We start from the raw sequence: 18132 nt of genomic DNA on the forward strand, positions 1-18132 counted from the left end.
ACGTCAGGGCCCCGACGCATCCCGAACGTGATCAGGGCCCCTGCAGCCTTTTTTATGTGGGGGGTACATTCAAAATTAACAGGAAGGCCTTTTCAAAGTATTTGTTAAGTCATTCAAAAATAATCACAAAGCACTCCTTTGCACATTAACATAGCTTTATGACAAATAATTTTATTTTCCGGAACAAAAGATCTAATGAAAAGAATGGCATTGTTTTACATTTTTGCTAATCTCTCTAATGCCCTTACCAAAGGTGGATTTTTCTAACTGCTGCATTCCAAGGTATTGGTCTGTTCGGCACTTTGATGGGATCTTTCGCCCTCGCACGATTGCATATCTTCATAAACCCGCCATTGGGGAAATGGCGGTTCACCGAGTCACACCAATCTTCTCCCTCTGTGGCTGGAAGCTCTATGAACGCTCCTGAGGCATGGCGCCATCGAGGAGTACTGTGGCCAATGAGATGCAGACACATGGGACAATCTAGAAAAAAATGGATACATTTCTAGAACCATACAACCTTCTGAGTCCGAAGCAGGAAGAAACAGAAAATCTGATCAGACTGATTGCTAGCAATGACCTTGAGGCAGTCATCAAAAAATTCCCAACAAAAGCCCTAGATGGGCACGCTTCACAGGTGATTTTTACCAAACATTCAAAGAAGAATTAACGAAGAACCGGTCCTTCCCCAACTATTGCAAAAACATTGAAGAGTGGTGCTTTCTTCAAATACCTGCCTGACCCCTCCCTGCCTCCCCTGGCCTCTGAGTAATAAGAGGACCTGCAGACCTGACACCCTGGAGCCTGGGCCCGTTTTCCCTAATCGCACCCCCAGCTCCCCACCCCCGACCCCCACCATGGAAAGAAAGTAGGGGGAGGTGGTGCCCCCATGCTGGGCTGTGATAAAGTGGTGGGCAGGGAAGCTGATCTGGGAGAAGCAGAGAGGCCTGGGGTGGTGGCCCAGGGCCACTGGAACTCAGCGTTAACGTTTAAAAGGCTCAAGTCCTGTTTATCTTTGCAGCCATTTCCCTTTGTCAGGCATTAAATTGGGGCCTGGGTCCACGAACTACTAAGACCCAGAGTGTCCTCCGTTCAGAACAAACCCTGTTCATTCTGTCTGGCCCCTAGTCAAGGAGCAGAGAGCTCAGGGGCGGCAGACAGGGAGCTCCTTGGCTCCACCCAGTGTACCTGCCACACAGCCTGCGCACTTCCCGGTCTGCACCTGCCTGGCCCCGTGTCTGCCTTTTGCCCGCCCTCCCAACACCTGCTCCAGAGCTAGCTAGTTGCTTGGTCCTCCTCCCAGTCCTCCTCATAGCTGGTAGGAGGGCCCCAGTCCACTGGGAGCTGCTGCCTATGGCCAGGAAGGCCGGTGGCAGCACCTGGAAGATGCCCCCAGTGGCTGTCGGTGAGTTGCAACCCCCACCGCCGAATGAGGAAAAGGGGGAGGGTCACCCCTTGCAATTCCACCCCACTGAGCTAGAGGGTGGAGCTGGTGCTGTGACTGATCTTCTCTCAGATCCCGGACGGGGAATGCAAAAGCCAGTCTAGCAGAGGTGAAGGGTGGGGGGGGGGGCACGGTTCGGGGGCAGGCTTTGAGCAAGTACTCTGCAGCATTTCCTCGGGCTCCCTCTGCCTGTCTCCAGGGGCCCAGCTGGGATTCAGGGAAGGGGAGTCAGTGAGTGTGATGTTGAGGCTTGAGGGTAGGTGTTTGCTGAGCGCAGGCAGAGCAGGACTCAAGGTGGGAAAAGGAAGGGTCCGAGGGGGAGGGCCCTTTCCTGGGAGAGCAAGTGCCTGCAGTGGCCCTGGGCCTCCTGGGCCAGTGGGATGCTGCCGCCTGCAGTTACAGGCACTTGTGGGCTCCCCTGAGGCTCCTCTGCTGAGTTCGCAGGTCCAGTGGAGGGACGAGTGAGACAGCCCTTTCCACGTCAGTGGAGGATGCAGGTGGGTGAGAAGCGGGGACTCGTTAATGCAGAATGCCCCATTGTCGCCGATTCTGAATGTCCCAGCCTCATCTTTTTATCAGGCTGATTCTACCTTCTCCATTTATCCAGCAGCTTGAGACTGGAATGTTGGGGGTGGGTCGAAAAAGGGAAAGAAAAAGAGCAATTATTTCCTCTATCATTTTATCCCTCGAAGCCTGTCTTTGTGACGGTGGCCTCTGTCCTCTGTCCCTCTCCTGCCTCTCTCTACAGGCGTTCCGGGGTTCGAGTGTGCACTGCCCACCTCTGTCACGCATGCCCTTCCTAATTGGTCTTGCTGTTCTCTTTCTGCCACCTGAGGGGTCTGGGTGCCTCCTGAGGGAAGGCAGCCCATCAGGCCACGCATGCAGGGTCCTCTGGGTCACTGCGGGGCTCCTTGCCCTGCCTCGGGTGGCGGCTCGTCAGCCACGAGGTGTGTGTGTAAGACCAGCACCTCCAGCACTGGCGTCTCCTGTGTGGTCCTTCACACTCCAGAAAGTTCTCCACACCACCTTTCTGCTCCATCCCCAAAGTGTAGGAAAGCCAAATTGTAAGATTTTTTAAAAATGTATTGTGTAAAATAGTCATGCTTTCCACGAAACCATTTATTTATGAACTGTTTGCAGGCACTTGTGTGAATTGTAGGGTAAATTAGGGGAGGCCTATACCTCTCTTTTTGGAGGAGAAAACACCTCCCCTAGGGCACGGACTTTTTCGTTACGGATATCTTGGGAGAATTTTTCATCATTTCCATATTACATGTCATTTTGCAGGTTTCTTAGTAGAAAACGCTGAGTATTGCCGGGTTGCCTCTCCCACCCACAGCTTTCCCTTATTCTCCGCCTCGTGACTCAGCTGTGGGCTGTGAGGTCCCTTCGCCCAAAGCTTGGCTATAACACCAGGTTTTTGTTGGCGTGTGAGGTTGGAAGAGAAGCCAAGTACAGAAACTCAGAGCGAGTCACCTTTGGCTTTGTGAGCAAAGTCCCTGGAAGCAATATTTCAGTGGATACGGTCCAACATCAGGTCTGGCTCGGGTGACAGCTCCTGGATAGGATTCAATGGGTAAAGTTAGTTAAGTGGCCAACGCCCATCCCCTGTGATCCACAGCCATCCTGGTTCCTCAAACTGAGGGTGTTGGCGTGTCAACCTCTGCAGGTGAGTTACCTGGCACACCTGCTGCGGTGTTCAGGCATGCCATTCCCAGCTCTTGGGCCATCAAGCCTCTGCCAACAGGACAGTGACGACAGTGGACACTGAGGCCAGCAGAGCCTGGAGTCACAAGCAGCCCCAAGTGTGGTCCATCGACCCGGCAGCCCTCCTGACCCCCGCAGGCACCTCCTCCAGGGCGAGGGCATTTTGTCTGTCTTAGCCAGGCAAAGCTTGGCGACCAAAGCTTCCTCATCCCGCTTCGTCCCTGTGTCTGCAGACTGAAGGAAATCCCCTCCTGGAAATGTGTTCAGAGGGGCTCTCTTCCGGGGCCCTGGACGGGAGGGTAGGGGGGTCACAAGACCCCCCTACCTGTTGTTGGTTTGAGGACTCTTCTTTGATGTTAGCATCCAGGGCCAGCCTGAGACCCCGAGGATCAGCAGGCAGGATGAGGGTGGGACACACGCACACAGACACGTCCACACCCGCATATGCAAATGCAGGCCTGCACACATACACACCTGTGAACTGAGGGTCTCAAGGAGGAAGTTCACGGACTTCCTGCTTCTGCTCAGAACTGGCCTTTGCTCTCAGGAGGAGGCATGTGGGAGGCTACGGGCTGCCCACGACTTTATTATCTTGGGGGGAAAGGTCAGGTTCTGGTTACAGAATCACAGAAGCTTCCCAGACTCCTGGACTTGGCGTATTCCTCCCCCCGGCTCACCTCTGGGGCTGCTGATTCACTCCCACCATAGCAGGCCCACCCGGGGCCCAGGAGCTGTCTTAGCCGAGTCCCTGGACATCCTCCCTCCCCAAGACGAATCCCTGTGTACCTGCCTGGGTGCTGAGTTCTTCTCTGCCTCTAGTGTCCACCCACCCTGCGGTCACCCACAGGGACTGAGCTCCTGGTGCGGCTGTTCGGCCCACGGTCAGGCTGGGCCACAGCTCTCCAGATGCTGCCGGCGCACTCCTGGTCCCTCACCTCCTGGCTCCTCAGCCTGCCCCCTTTGGCATCCCGGATGCTTCCATGACCTGTGTCCCACCTGTGCATGGGCTCCGCATGACTCACCGCTAGCCAGTGCCCCGTCCTTGCTGTTGGACCTGCCCTCCCACCCTGGAGGGGCTCTGGCTCTAGGTCTTGGCCTCTCCCAGCTGCCACAGGAAACCAGGCTGTCCCCAGCCCAGAGGGCATCGGTGGCACCCCTCGCCCAGCCCACAAGTACTTTACAGCCTTCCTAGGAGCCCTGACAAGTGTGTGGGGATGGGTGGCTGTTGTCTCGCAGGCGGGTCAGCCCCGGCTTACAGTCCTGCTTGAGGACCTGCAGGCTTTCTGCTCCTCCTTCATTTTCTTCCAGTCACTTCCATCGATTTGTCCTTGTTCAGCTGGTGACCAAACTGGGTCTTCCTTCCATGTGGCTGTCTTTTACACACTTGACAGGTGGCATCATGCTCCCTCTTGGTCTTCTCCAAGCCGGTCCCTGGTTTGCCAATTTTCTTCTTCAATTATGACACTTGGATAAAGTAGTCCAGCTGTGGGGACAGACAGGGGACATGGCGGACCATTGTTTCCACTGCACCCGACACTACTGGCACTGACTCGGGGTCACCAGCATTCACCGTTCACAGCTCCCACAGCGTGTTCCCCACGGCACTTTCTGGGACACCCTGCAGAGCACATGCTGTCCTAGGTGTGTGGGCACAGCCCTACAGGGAAGGGACCCTTCCCATGCCACGCTAATAAGGCGTGTGAAGGGCTGCCCTGAGGGACCTGTGCAGGTGTGTGGCAGGCTGCACTAAGGTGGGGCCAGGTGGCGTGCTGGGGAGCCTTAGAAAGGAGAGGGAGATGGGGGGGGTCTGTGAGGGACAGTGCTCCGAGGCAGAGGGGCAGACCCCTCCAAAGTGGGATAGCAGGGGAGGCCCCAGCCACGGAGGTCAGTGCGGCTGAGCGCAGAGCCACCAGGAATTCCAGGACAGGCACCTCAATCCCCAGGGCTCTCGTGTGTAGTGTGTGGCTGCTTTTCCCAACTTTGTGATGTCCCTTGAGTCCAAGAAACAGCAGTGACTACATGGTCCAGGGAGTTGGCCTCAGGAAGCCCTCCATGTGTAACATTCTAGCCACCTTGCGTTCTGTGTGGTTTAGAAAATGGAAAAAAATATTCAGGCTGAAATACGTGTCAAGGGGAAATAGAAGCGTCCAGTCCCGAGTGTGACGACCTAAGCTAAGGAACCACACACGAACGAGCGCACCCAGACTCGATACAGTGCAGGCAGCTGTGCTCACTCACTCACGGGCAACAGGGACCTGCAGGTGCAGGAAATGACAGGCGTGGAGGTTCGGGGCTAAGGTTGGAGTGACAGGCACAGGTTCGCGCGTCGTCACTGCCTGGAAACGGGGAAGCCTTGGGTTGTGGGCTCGGGGGCTGGGGTCCTGCCTCTGTGTCAGTGGCTGTGAACTTGGGAGAAGAGGGCCCGGGAGCACCACCCGCTCCTCTCTGCCCTGGGGAGACACCAATCCTCTGGCAGCCAACAGGTGTCCCATCGTTCAGTTCGGTCCTGACACTGACCACCAGCAGCTGGTGTCTGCTCTGCAGGTTAAGAGCGAAACCCCCACTAACTGCCGTCTCTTTAGCTGCCAGCCACAAGAGTCTCGGGACAGCCCGTGCTTGCTACCCCCGGCTGAGAATTTGGGAGTCCCCACAACTCCTTCAGCCCCCATAATTTGGCAGAACTGGCTGACGGAGTCCAGCAGGGCTGAGACAGGACGCGTGGAACAGACGAACGGCCCCAGAGGGCTGAGCACCCACCCCCTTCTTGTGTGTCTGCAGGCACTCTGAGGGCGCTGATCTTCATCTGCATTTCTGTGTGCGCCTGGTACTCCGGGTACCTGCTGGCAGAGCTCATTCCGGACCTCTCCCTGTCCAGTGTGGCCTATGGCATCCGGAGCATAGGTGAGAGGCCCGTTCTCAAAGGTCAGTGCTGTGGGTCCGGGCAGACAGGCCGCTCCACAGTGTGGCCGGCCGGGCAGCGGGCAGCGGGCAGCGGAGGGCGGGGCTTCCGGCCACTGCAGGTGACGGTGATGACGAGGACAAGGAGAATCTGCTCCTCTTGTTTGGGTGCCATTCAAAGCCTGCTCGTCCCGGGGGAGACTCCAAGGCAGCCCGTGATGTTAGGAAAGCAAAGAAATTTTACCTGCAGGTCGTGTTAAGTAAAATATGTGTTTGGAATACAACTCAAATGGGAAATTATAGAATAGTCATCAAAAATTGCATTGGATAAGTTGTGGAACGTGAAAATAATCTGTACCCCTTTTTGAAATCTCACGACTAAATATACTGGTATGCTTTTAATACAGAAATGATGATACAAAATTAATTTAAGCGAATACAAAAAACTGAGTAACAATAAAAAAATTTTTGGTGAAAGCCATTTTTTATCAAATTGAATGAACTTTTAGGACAAAAAAGAAAGAACTTTCTAGGAATTGACCATGATGGGGGTGTTGGAATCTGATAAGATTTCCACAGTGGTTTCGCCTTGTGGGACCAGAGAGACCACTGCACCCAGTCCGGGGTGGGGCCCAGCACCAAGGGAGGCCCTGCCGGTGTCAGGCCGGGAGGCGCCCTCCGAGGGCTCGCGCTCTCCTTCTCCCCGCTTTTCCCTGAAATCAGAAGTCTGTCCTGGACACGGCTTCCTCTGTGAGTGGCCGCCAGCACCAGGCATTTGGAAGGGCTCACGGGCTGAGCATGTCTGTTAGACAGTGAGCCAAGGGTGGGGAACCCCAGTTCCTGAAATTGCCATACCTACGAAGCACCCTCTCCCTTTTATACACTTGTGATTTGGAAAAAAAAGCGCAGATTAAATTAACCTCGTATCTTAAGGCGAATTTCTGAAGCTCTTCATCAAAGCTGGTGACTCCTTTCCTATTTCTGTCCCCCTGTAGGTCCCTCCCCCGACCACCATCCACAACCTTGGGACGTGCGGGGGTGAAGTCATGGGGCAGAACGGCTGCCTTCAGGGTCAAGCAGTGAGCTCTTTTCGATAAAGCCTCACCTGGCCTTGTTATGTTCTTGTCCATTACAGCTCCAGTCCCCAAAAGGCAAAAATGTGACCACTGGGCCCCATGCCCCCCAAACACCTATGCCTACCAGTTGCTCAGCGGCGGTGGCCGGGACAAGTACCCCAAAATCTGCTTTGAGGATGAGCTGTAAGTGGTGGGTGGGACAGGAAAACATTTGTCTAAATTCTAAGAGGAATGCATTTCCAGGTTTCCCGAGGGACTGAGTCCACAGGACGTTGGGGATAGGTGTGTGTGGAGCGAGCGTGGGGGTGACTGTCCGGGCGCTGGCTCAGGCCCCTGCATAGCTGAAAGGGACCCGTTGGTGCATGGAGGTGGCTGGGCAGGGATTCTGCCAAGTGAACACCTGATGGCCAGGGACGGCTCCCCTCTGCCTGCTAAGAAAGGAATTCTTTCACTCCCCTTTATTTGCCTTTCAGGCTTATCGGAGAAAAGACTGGGAATGTTGGGAGAGGAATAAATATTGCCATTGTCAATTGTAAGTTATCAAATGTTTTCTTTGAAACTTCTTTGAAAGCTCTGTGATTGGATTTTCAAAGGCACCTTGGGTTTTCCATGGTTTTTGCATTTGATCTACTCTAGGTTTTTATTTGAATGCATTTTTAAAATATGTATTTAATTATGTTTGCAGTGCCTCACTTTACTGATTATTTATGGGTCCTAAAAAGGTAACGAGCCTGGAACCAAATATAGATTTAAAAACAAACAAGAACAAAGGACTGGCAGAGAGGCAGGGTGGCAGAGGCAGCCGTGCCAGCAGACCTGGGCCCGCAGGTCCCCCTGCACCCCCGCCCCCCTCCCCTCCCCAGATCGGAGCCTCACCTCTGCTCTGGATTCCCAGTGGCCCAGAGACTAGGGCCTCGGGGGAAGCAACGCTTGGCCTCCTCTTTAGACCTGGGAAACGATGCTCTGTCTGATTCTCCGCAATCAGTGGCCGCTGGGGACCCCCGACAATAACAACCACAGCAGGTCTGGGCAGGGCTCTCCTGTCACGTCCCTGGGAGCAAGCTGAGCAGGCCATCCAGGGACAGCAGCAGTAGGCACCCAAGGCAGAATGGGCCCCACAGGATCATGAGGAGGGGAACCCCAAGTACAAAGCAGAAAGGGCTGAGGGGGCACTCCAGGGTCTCTGCGGGAAGAGGCAGGTGGGACAGCCTCAAATCTCTTGGGAAGCCTCAGGAAGGAAGTGGCAGAGCTGTTGAGGGTCCCTGTCTCTCCGCGCACATGAGAGCCACCCTCCGGGGCAGGTGGCCGCCTCACAGGTGCGCCCTCACAGCAGCCACACTCCCTGGAAGGACAGAGGGATGACACAGGCCACACTGAGAACTCTGCTGCCACAAACTCTCTGTGAATCCCAGTGAACTTTCTTTTAAAAACTGTTCCTTTTATTTTTAGATACGACTGCGAAAGTGATAGCAGCACAGTATTTTGACATGTATGAAGGTGGTAAGAAAAACCTTTTTCTGTTATAATTTAAATGAATTATAAAAATAAATTAAGATTTTAAAAAAATCAAACAGAATGCCAAGCGCTCTTATTTTGTCTGCTAAGGAAATTGTCAGAAGTTCGTGTTGAGCATTTTAAAGATTTTATTTATTTGGTTTTAGAGAGAACTGAAGGGAGGGAGAAAGAGAGGGAGAGAAGCATCAATGTGTGGTTACTTCTTAGTGCCCCCTGCTGGGGACCCGGAATGCAACCCAGGCATGTGCCCTGACTGGGAATTGAACCAGCGACCCTTCGGTTCACAGGCCGGCACTCAATCCACTGAGCCACACCAGCCAGGGCTCATGTTGAGTGGTTTAGAATGGTCGTCCATAAGTCCTCTTAGTCTCTGAGTTCGTGTAATACAGTTTGAAAGCGTTACCTAGAAAATTCCTTTTCTCTGGTCACACTGCTCCTGGATCTTTCCTCCTGTTTCCTCACTGGATAATGGGAAAGAGGCACCTTTACATCGGATATCTGTCAGATGATGCGATCAGCACCCAGCCCTGACTGTCACCTTTGTCACCATCCTGTGTCTGGCACCCAGGGGCCTCCGTGCACACGTCCCTGGGCCCCTCGGTGCCCACTCTCCTTTGCGCTCTCTCCATTCTGGGCGCTGCATCTTGGCTACAGTTGTCAGTCAGGATATACCAGCCCTCTTGTTTTTATTTAACACTGGGTGTTAGTACCGTATTTTGCCGTATATAATGCGCACCCATGTTTTGTGTACATTACACACGGGATTATTATACCCATTAACATACCTATGGTATGTATTCATTGTACCCATGTATAATGTGCATGCCTATTTTTCTCAAAAATTTGGGCCAAAAAATGTGTATTATACATGGCAAATATATGTAAAAAACAAGTCTCTGCAAAGATAATGGAGAAGAGTAATGAGAAATGCCAGGGTGCCATTCGCGGGAATTGGGCATTTGGCTCTGCAGCTAACGTATGCATAACTGTAAAGACAAGCCCTGGTGGAAAGTAATGGGGTTAGAGACTCACCTTTCCTCTTTCCTGTAAGGCAGACGGGCCTCCTAGCGAAGACTGCCCCTCGCAGGGTCTGTCTGTGTCCCCACTCTGTGCTGCACGTCGGTCAGTACCTGGATCTGCTCTAGTCTAAGATGCTCGAGTGTGGGTATGGGCTGCGTTAGTCACTGCAGGGAACGCTGCACCCGTGCCACCAAAGCTGTCCTTTGTTTCAAGTTGGATCAGCAGAATCTTTGTGATCCGATGGTGCTCTGATCTCGCACGGCCCCACCCCGGAAGCCCAGCAGCCCTTTACTAGTAAAGACCTGGCCTGCCGTCTGCGTGATCGAGGGAAGTAGTTCTGAGAATCCGAGGTCTCGCAGTGGACGCAGACACTGAGGGCAGCAATAGCACAGCGCCCAGGGCCACAGTCTCGCTGAGTCACACACCTGAAACTGGTTTGCGCTGACCCAACAGATAACTCGGGAGCGATGACACAGTTTATTCGGGGTGCTCCGGTGCAGTCTCTGCTCTTCATGGTGACCCACGACGATGGCAGCAGCCGGTGAGTGTGTGCAGCGTGGCTGAGGCAGTGCGGGTGGGCAAGGCGAGCCGAGCCAGCGGGGCCGAGAGTGCCGGCCCGGTCAGGGGCCCTCTGCACCCTCTGGGAAACAACGAGCCACCGCGAGACCTGCGGCCTCTTTAAGGAAAACGGATGGAGGCGGTGACGAAGCAGACTGGCCTGCCAGCGGAGCCCCTCAGTACCAGAAGCCAGGGGTTCTGTCCGGCGCGCGGCAGAGCCACAGCCGAGTGGAACTAGAGGAGCACAGCCAGGAGAGCTACACCCATGGGGGACTTACAGAAACGGGAAAGGAAGTTGAGAACACGTCTCTTGTATGCAGAGCCAAAGAAGGAAACACACACACACACACACACACATACACACAATGTTTTCCCTGGGGAAAAGCTGATCTGACTCCAGGTTTCTCCACCTCTGCTCATCTAAGTAAAGCTGTGTCTTCTCCACCGACCTTCCCAGAACCTTGAAGTGCTTATTGGCATTACTGTGAATTTCCAACACGGGGCTCCTGAACACAGCACTTCCCAGATTACTTTAACCTCAGGTTTTATTTTTTTTAAGATTTTATTTATTTATTTTTAGAGAGAGGGGAAGGAAGGGAGAAAGAGAGGGAGAAAAACGTTGATGTGCAAGAAATACATTGGTCAGTTGCTTCTTGCACACCCCCAACTGAGGACCTGGCCCACAGCCCAGGCCTGTGCCCTGACTGGGAATTGAACCAGCGCAACCTTTTCAGTACACAGGCCAGTGCTCAATCCACTGAGCCACACCAGCCAGGGCAAGATTTTATTTTTAATAGAACGTCTAACCAGACTAAAGTTTTTCGATGCATAACAGGGAAAAACTCACATTTAACTCACTTTGGAAAATCTGAAGTGTTACTTTTTTCTTTTCTTTCCCACCCGCCTTCTTTGCCTTACTCTTAAGCTTCACCCTTGTGCAATGGTAGTAATTTTTAGGGGTTTTTTTTATACTGACCTTTCTGAATAGGAAAGGGACAGTTTTGACCCTTGCTTTCATCTTTCCACAACTTCTGCCACCTTATCTTGTGGTCAGTGAGCAGGAGGGTCAGCAAGGACATGGTGTCGTCTGAGAGTGTGGGTGTGACTGACACCAGGGCTTTTCCGAGCTGAGCGTTTAAAGTCTGTGCTTCAAACTGAGTCCTACTGGGTGTCGCCACTTGTCCCACTGGAAATCCAACTCACTCAACCAGCCCGTGAACTCAGCCTGACTGTATCCAGGAGAGGGGCTGCTCCAGAAACCTCTGTCCTGGGGCAAACGCAGTGCGGCGCCCAGGGGTCCCCACGCTCGATGTTCAGACGCGCTCCCCTCTGTCCCCCAGGCTGAAGGAGGACGCCAAGAAGGCCATAGAGGAACTTGGAAGCAAAGAGATCAGGACCATGCGATTCAGGTCAAGCTGGGTATTTCTCACAGCGAAAGGCTTTGAACTTCCCGCAGGGATTCAGAGAGAGAAGGTACGTGGCATTGGTGTTTTTCAAGTACAGTTGGTATAGGACATCATACGGGGTCTGGCAGAGGTAACACCAGGGAGTGTGGTTGGCAGGGTACGTGAATGTCTTGCTTGAGATGGACAGCAATTTAAACATTTCACCTAAAATGTCACATGGTACTCCTGGGTGTGATGTTGTTATTTTACAGAATTACGTGCTTGTGATTTTGTAATAAAAGATTTTTAAAGATTTTATTTATTGATTTTTAGAGAGAGAGAGGAAGGAAGGAGAAAGAGGGAGAGAAACATTAGTGTGTGGTTGCCTCTCACATGGTCCCCACTGGGGATCTGGCCTGCACCCGGGCATGTGGCCTGCCTGGGAATCGAACCAGCAACCCTTTGGTTCTCAGCCCACACTCAATCCACTGAGCTACACCAACCAGGGCAATAAAAGATTTTTATGTAGTTGAGGGGGTGTTATTTGTGCTGAGCCCTGTATTAGTTCCAGGTGTACAATACAGGGATTCCTCATTTGCACACCTTACAATGTAATCACCGCAGTAAGTCTTAACTACCGTCACCGTGCAAACTTGGCGCAAGGGGGTTGGTTTTTAAATGTCCCTTCCCACCGATGGTTAGAATGCGGGCTGTGACATGAAAGGCTGCCGGTCGGTTACAACTCTCTGTCTCTGAATATAGCCTTGTGCACAGGGCGCCACGGAGATGGTCCCTTGGTCTGACCCCTTGGTTTTCCACCGAGGGCTCCTCATTCCTAAGTCTGGGAAGCGTCCCACCGTCCACTCGGTAGGTGCGTGATACATCATTCCAGGGAAAACCTGGAAGGTTTTGGAAGAAGGAGAAGTTTGGAAACCTTCCCCATTAGATCAGCATTAGAAAGGCACTTGGCTGAAATTTCAATTCTCAAATCTCCTTAAAGTAGAATGTTCTGAATGGGCTATTGGAATTGATTCTGCACCACGTTTCGGCCCCCATGGGCCTCTCTCTCCGTGGTCCCCTCGGGTGGTTCCGCGGTCACCTGTGCAGGTGCACCTGAGTGAAGCTGGTCTAACGGGGTGGGCGCCGGACACTGGATAAACACAGCTCTCACTGGCGTTGCTGTAAAAACCTGTTCGTGATTGATTTGAAGTCTTTTTACTTCTTGAAGTGCAGTGAACAGCAAGAGAATGAAGTCCCAATGTGTTAACTTGGTCGCCTGTGAAAATTCCAGCTGACGGGTCGGGACATGTCGTGGGATTTGTGAGCTGATGACACAGTCTCTTCCAGGCAGTGCTGCCCTCGGAACAGAAGGGGGGGCAGCTGGCGGCCTGCCAAGGAGCAAGACCTCCGACTCTGCCTTCAGACAAGGGTCTGCTCTCCTCTCCGTGGGCTGCAAACTCAGAGGAGGCAGAGAGATGAGTGTCTCCAGGAGGGTCCACAGGTAGCTTCTGACCACAGGCGTGGACATTTGGTCCCGGTCCCTTGCTTGTGCTGTCCAGCATGGTGATGGGTCTGGGAAAGAAGACAGACAGAAGCAGGTGGCCCCCCGGGAGGTGGGGGGTGGAGAAGAAGGGGACTGGGTGGGTGTGATTTCAGGACTGCCACACAGCCAGGTAACTTGTGACTGACACCCAAGGGAAGCCTGACAGCTTCTCTGACGCCCCCTGTTGTCACCCTCTGGAAGCTAAATTCATGGAGATTTCAGCATGTGTCTCAAAGAGCATGCTTTCTCTCTGTGACCCCCATGTTCTTCCGCAGCCGGGAAGCCAGTCCTGTAGAACGTGTCAGGAGCCCTTACGCGGGGCCCCTGCCTTGACCTCTCATTACTAATGATCAGGTTTGGATGCCCCACGTGCTTGAGACCTCATGGACTTGTCCTCATGAGTGACGCATTCCTGGGACTCTGGGTGGTAGCTCTCCCTGGGCCACCACCGTGGGGACCTGCAGCAGGGTGAAATGAGCTGGCATGGCTGGGAGAGGGGTCTTGGTGTCCAGGGTCAGGTTTGCCAGGGGCCACATGTGATCCTGAACAGCCACTTCATCTCCCAGGGCTTGAGTTTTCTGATTTGTGTCAGAAACTGAAAGTTAGGTGGTTCTCCAGCGGGCAATGTGGGCACGTGCCCCAGTGACCCATGGCCTTCCTCGGGCCGGCTCTGCGAAGTGAATTGGGGCCCCTTCTCCTCCATCCCACGTACCGATCTGCCCTCTTACGGATCCCCAGACTTTACCTACCCGGCTGTGTGGCTGTAGGCAGGTTACTTAGCCTCTCTGTGCCTCAGAACCATCCCCTGGGAGAAAGGGGTAGAGACAGCTCCTGTATCGTACAAGAGTCGGTGAGGACAAGGGGGAGCAACATACGGGACTCAGCAAGGAGCCGAGCGTAGAGCCCTGTAATCCAGAGCAACTGGGCCTTTCCTAAGCTTCCCCTGCTCTTTGCAACTTGTCCTCGCCTAACTGTCCTTCCCAACCTGAGCCTCCCCCCAAAATACAGGTACCCAGGCCAACTGAACTAGAATCTCAGAGGATAGGGCCTGCCCAGAGGTTCTGATGTATGGGGAGGGGGGACCCATTGCATTGGCTGTTTCTGAGAACGTGGAGGCCCTGCCCTATGCGTACATCTGCACCCCGCCTTCACACCCCAGCTGGCATTTTTATAGACACGGACAAGTGCACCCTAAAATCCATACGGAAGTTCGAAGGACCCAGAACAGTCCGAAAAAAGAAGGACACTTTCCGACGTCCAAACTCACTACAAAGCTGTGGTAGTTAGGGCAGTGTGGTTGTGACATAAGGCAGACTTACCAACCCACGGAATAGAATCGAGAGTCCAGAAATAAAACCTCACTTTTTCAGTCAGTTGACTTTGGATGGGAGTGTCAAGACCACGGGGTGGAGGAGGAGTGGTCTGTTCACCTTGTGGTGCTGAGACGACAGGTCGCCCACAGGCAGAAGAATGAACTTGGAGTCCAGTGTCGCACCATTCAGGGACATTAAGTCAAAGTCAGTCTGATGACTATGCTTAGGAACTAGAAGCCTTAAACTGTGAGAAGAGAAAATGCAGCCAGAAATCTTTGTGACTTCAGATTAAGCAGTGATTTCTTAGATGCAACAAGGTGAACTGTAAAAGAAAAAAGTAGGTACCTTGCATTCAACCAAAATTTAAAATTTTTGTGCATCAAAGAACACCACCAAGAATGTGAAAAGATAACCTACAAAATGGGAAAAAGACATTGCAAATAAGGGACTTACACCCAAAATGTATAAAGAACTCTTACGGCTCACTAATAAAAAGGCAAATAACCCAATTTAAAAGTGGACAGAGGATCTGAATAAACATGTCTTCAAAGAAGAAACACAGACGGCCCATAAGCACATGGGAAGATGCTCAGAACCGGCCATCGGGAAACGCAGACAAAGGCCACCAGGAGGTGCTGCCTGACCCTCCCCGGGTTCGCTGTAATGACAAAGGCATCCTAAGCAGGGTTCGCACGGGCGTGGAGGCCTTTCAGGCCCCTGCTGCACGAAATGGAATAATAGAGCTGCTCTGGGAAACATTCTGTTCCCTTCTCAAGAAAAATTAGGCATATGGTCACCAAGTGACCTAATAATGCTGCTCCTAGATATATACCCAAGGGGATGAAAACATATGCACAAAAAACATGTACATTTAAAAAAAAGTGTACATGAACGTGCATAGCAGCCTTGTTCATAATAACCAAAAAGAAGAAACAACTCAGATGAGTTATCGGTATATAAAAATATGAAAATACAATACGGGGTGGCCGTACACTGGAATGTCATTCAGCCGTGAATGGAGTGCCTGAGCACACCGCAACGGGGATGGGCCTGAACACACGCTGGGGGCAGAAACCGAACGCAAAGACCACGTACCACTCATTCACTTACCGTATTTTGCCGTGTATGATGCGCACTTTTGTGCCCACGTTTTTGAGGGGAAAATGAGGATGTGCGTTACACATGGGTAGTGCCTGACATACCTGTATCTGTTCTTGTGTTTTTAAATTATTTGTCACATAAAATTTTTCAGACCGTAATATATTCAAAAATAAATGCTCGAATTCTTTTATAATACAACAAAGTATCTAAATAAAAATAAACGAAAACTCAAATTAAATTAAAATGAAAGATCTTTTTCCTGAAAGCCTGGGCCAAAAATGTGAGTGTGCCTTGTACACAGGGCAAAATATGGTACATGAAATGTCCAGAATAGAGAAAATCCACAGAGAGAGAAAATGGCCTAGCGAGTCCCTGGGGAGGTGAGGGGTGGGGAGTGACTGCCTACGGGTGCGGTTTCTTGTGTGGGCGAGGAAAACACTGTAAAATCGAATGTGATGGTCGCCCATCTCTGTGAGCACACTAAAAGCCATTGAGTTCACTTGGTGTGAACTTTGTGGGATGCACGTTATATCTCAAAGCTATTATATAAAAAGAATGTGTACCTAGGACCCCAAAGATTAGAATGCCTGTCAGTCTTTTCAAGCACTAAGTTGAGGCGCTCCATCGTCTGTGAAAGCACTGAGGATATGAAGGACTAAGCCTGCATCAATAGGAACGTGCGCTTGCTGAGCCAGGAGTTCTGCAGTTACCTAAAAAAAAAAATACATGGTCCCACTGCCAAAGAACTGGAAACTCAACATTACAGCTATGCTGTTCAGGACGGCAGCTCTGAGCCAAACCTGATTTACATTTACTACGTCGGCATTACATTTATTGTAACTAGATAGAACTTTCGATTTGGTTCATCACTCACACGGGGCACATTTCAAGTACTCGATAGCCACTCGTGGCTGGTGGCTACTCCATCGGATAGTGTCGGCCACAGAATGTTCACATCATTGCAGAAAGTTCTGAAAGTGCACCAGTGCCCGGTTCCAATAGGATTCAGAAGCCTGGTTCCAATAGGATTTGGAGAGAAAAATCAAGCACCCAGAGTAGGTTGGAGCAAACACCATTCTAGGAAGCAATCACAAGGACTCCCTCCTAGCTATAGGATTTGCCCAGGTCTGACACATTAAGTATTTCTTGATTAGCAAATAAAATTCTTTTCTTTCTTTTACACAGATCAACCACTCTGATAGTGCAAATAACAGATACGTGGGCTGGCCTGCAGAAATACAGATAGAAGGCTGCATACCGAAAGAACCACACTAACATTATGCAGACAATAAATGTTTTTTTATAAACAAATGAGTCATGGAGTGGCCTATGAATCTTATCCAAGTCAGTATTTGATGTTTTAGGTTTTGTCAGCAACCAACCAGTATTTGCTGGTGGCATGAAGTCTTGGCACACAGTATTTTTATGCCAGTCTGTATGTGGTGAAGATATCCAGGAGCAGAAAGACTGACACGGATGGAAATTGTTAAATGAAGGGATTTAACCTGGAAAGGAGAGGGTGGAGGAGGTAGCCACCCCCTTGCCCGTGTGCAGAGTTATCTTGTGATTGCATCTGGACCCTGCAGCCCAGCCAGCTCTGCAGAGAGAAAACCTTGACTCTGTCGTCACTGAGCAGCCCCTCAACTTGGCAGTCACCCCCTGGGGAGAACGGGCAACAATCAAAGAAAGCACTTAGCAAAGCCCCCTCTGCCAACGCCATTGGGGCCTTTGCTCTCTTCCTGTGGGTCCATGAACTTACTCTTTGAGGCACAAATCTGGGCGCCTCCTGACTTCTGCCACCAGGGGGCAGTAGTGCAGGGACACAGTCTCTGCCTCCCTTCCTGCTCTTCCTCCCTTCCTTCCATTGTTTAAAAAAAATCCAGGTGTCAAACCCTGTTTAACAGGGTGGGGAGGGAAGAGCTGCAACAAGACAAGGGGGGTCTGGCCTCAGGAGGACAGCTGTACAGTATACATCGGACTTTCTACAAGACACATCATTAGAGCCAGGCACCCAAGGTGGGCACGCTCTGGGAAGCACGTCCAGTGATACATCTGAGGTGGGGCTAAGACGCTCAGGTCCTTGCCAAGTGCTCCTCCTAACTGTCCCTCCAAGCCTGGCCAGCGGAAAAGCTAGGGGACATCAAATCTTTGCTGTCAGATTCGTGCCGCTTCTCTGAGCCTCTAGTTCCTCATTTGTAAGGTGGAGGAATCAGGTTAGGTGATGAGTTCCAGCATTTTTATCAGCAGAAATCCTTTTAAAAACAGGATCACACAGGGCACGCTTAGCGTCTCAACCCACCCAAACCGCAGTGGCTCACGCACACTGGCGCTGACTTCTCCCTCGAGCTATGTGTGAGCCACAGGTCACCCGAGGCTGGGCTTGTCGGGACGGCTCTGCCTGGTTTCAGGAGTTGTAACCGCCCCCCATGGATAAGACCGAGTGAGCCACCTTCGGACTGTGAGCCACTAAGGGGACAAAGCTTGTCTCCCTGGCAGCAGCGCCGCTTCTGCTTCATCCATCTCTGCCCCCAACTCATGGTCAGTTAGTCAGTAATGGGTAAGACCCCTCAGA

General features: G+C 52.0%; 1 protein-coding gene across 2 annotated transcripts; it reads left to right on the top strand.

Annotated features, from left to right (window-relative positions):
- The first annotated feature begins 1220 nt into the window (after window positions 1-1220).
- On the top strand, window positions 1221-16865 carry FAM3B (FAM3 metabolism regulating signaling molecule B). Of its 2 annotated transcripts, none has more exons than XM_037042992.1 (8): window positions 1221-1420; window positions 5927-6073; window positions 7185-7308; window positions 7599-7657; window positions 8575-8625; window positions 10114-10201; window positions 11559-11691; window positions 16746-16865. In XM_037042992.1, the coding sequence occupies exons 1-8, from the start codon at window positions 1354-1356 to the stop codon at window positions 16833-16835; spliced, it is 759 nt and encodes a 252-aa protein (XP_036898887.1). In that variant the 5' UTR covers window positions 1221-1353; the 3' UTR covers window positions 16836-16865. The 2 variants fall into 2 exon arrangements, with proteins under 2 accessions (XP_036898887.1, XP_036898888.1); XM_037042993.1 differs by having other exon boundaries at window positions 1223-1405; window positions 5930-6073.
- Window positions 16866-18132: the final 1267 nt, after the last annotated feature.

The sequence above is a fragment of the Sturnira hondurensis genome, unplaced genomic scaffold, assembly GCF_014824575.4.
Source record: "Sturnira hondurensis isolate 20B ecotype Veracruz unplaced genomic scaffold, ASM1482457v3 Scaffold0003874, whole genome shotgun sequence".
Taxonomy (NCBI): domain Eukaryota; kingdom Metazoa; phylum Chordata; class Mammalia; order Chiroptera; family Phyllostomidae; genus Sturnira; species Sturnira hondurensis.

Excerpts from the sequence above, each read along its gene's own strand:
- FAM3B (XM_037042992.1), top strand. The coding sequence starts at position 1,354 with ATGGCCAGGAAGGCCGGTGGCAGCACCTGGAAGATGCCCCCAGTGGCT. Across the intron at positions 8,626-10,113 it reads TTTTGACATGTATGAAGGTG|ATAACTCGGGAGCGATGACA; the intron begins GTAAGAAAAACC and ends CTGACCCAACAG. Across the intron at positions 11,692-16,745 it reads CAGGGATTCAGAGAGAGAAG|ATCAACCACTCTGATAGTGC; the intron begins GTACGTGGCATT and ends TCTTTTACACAG.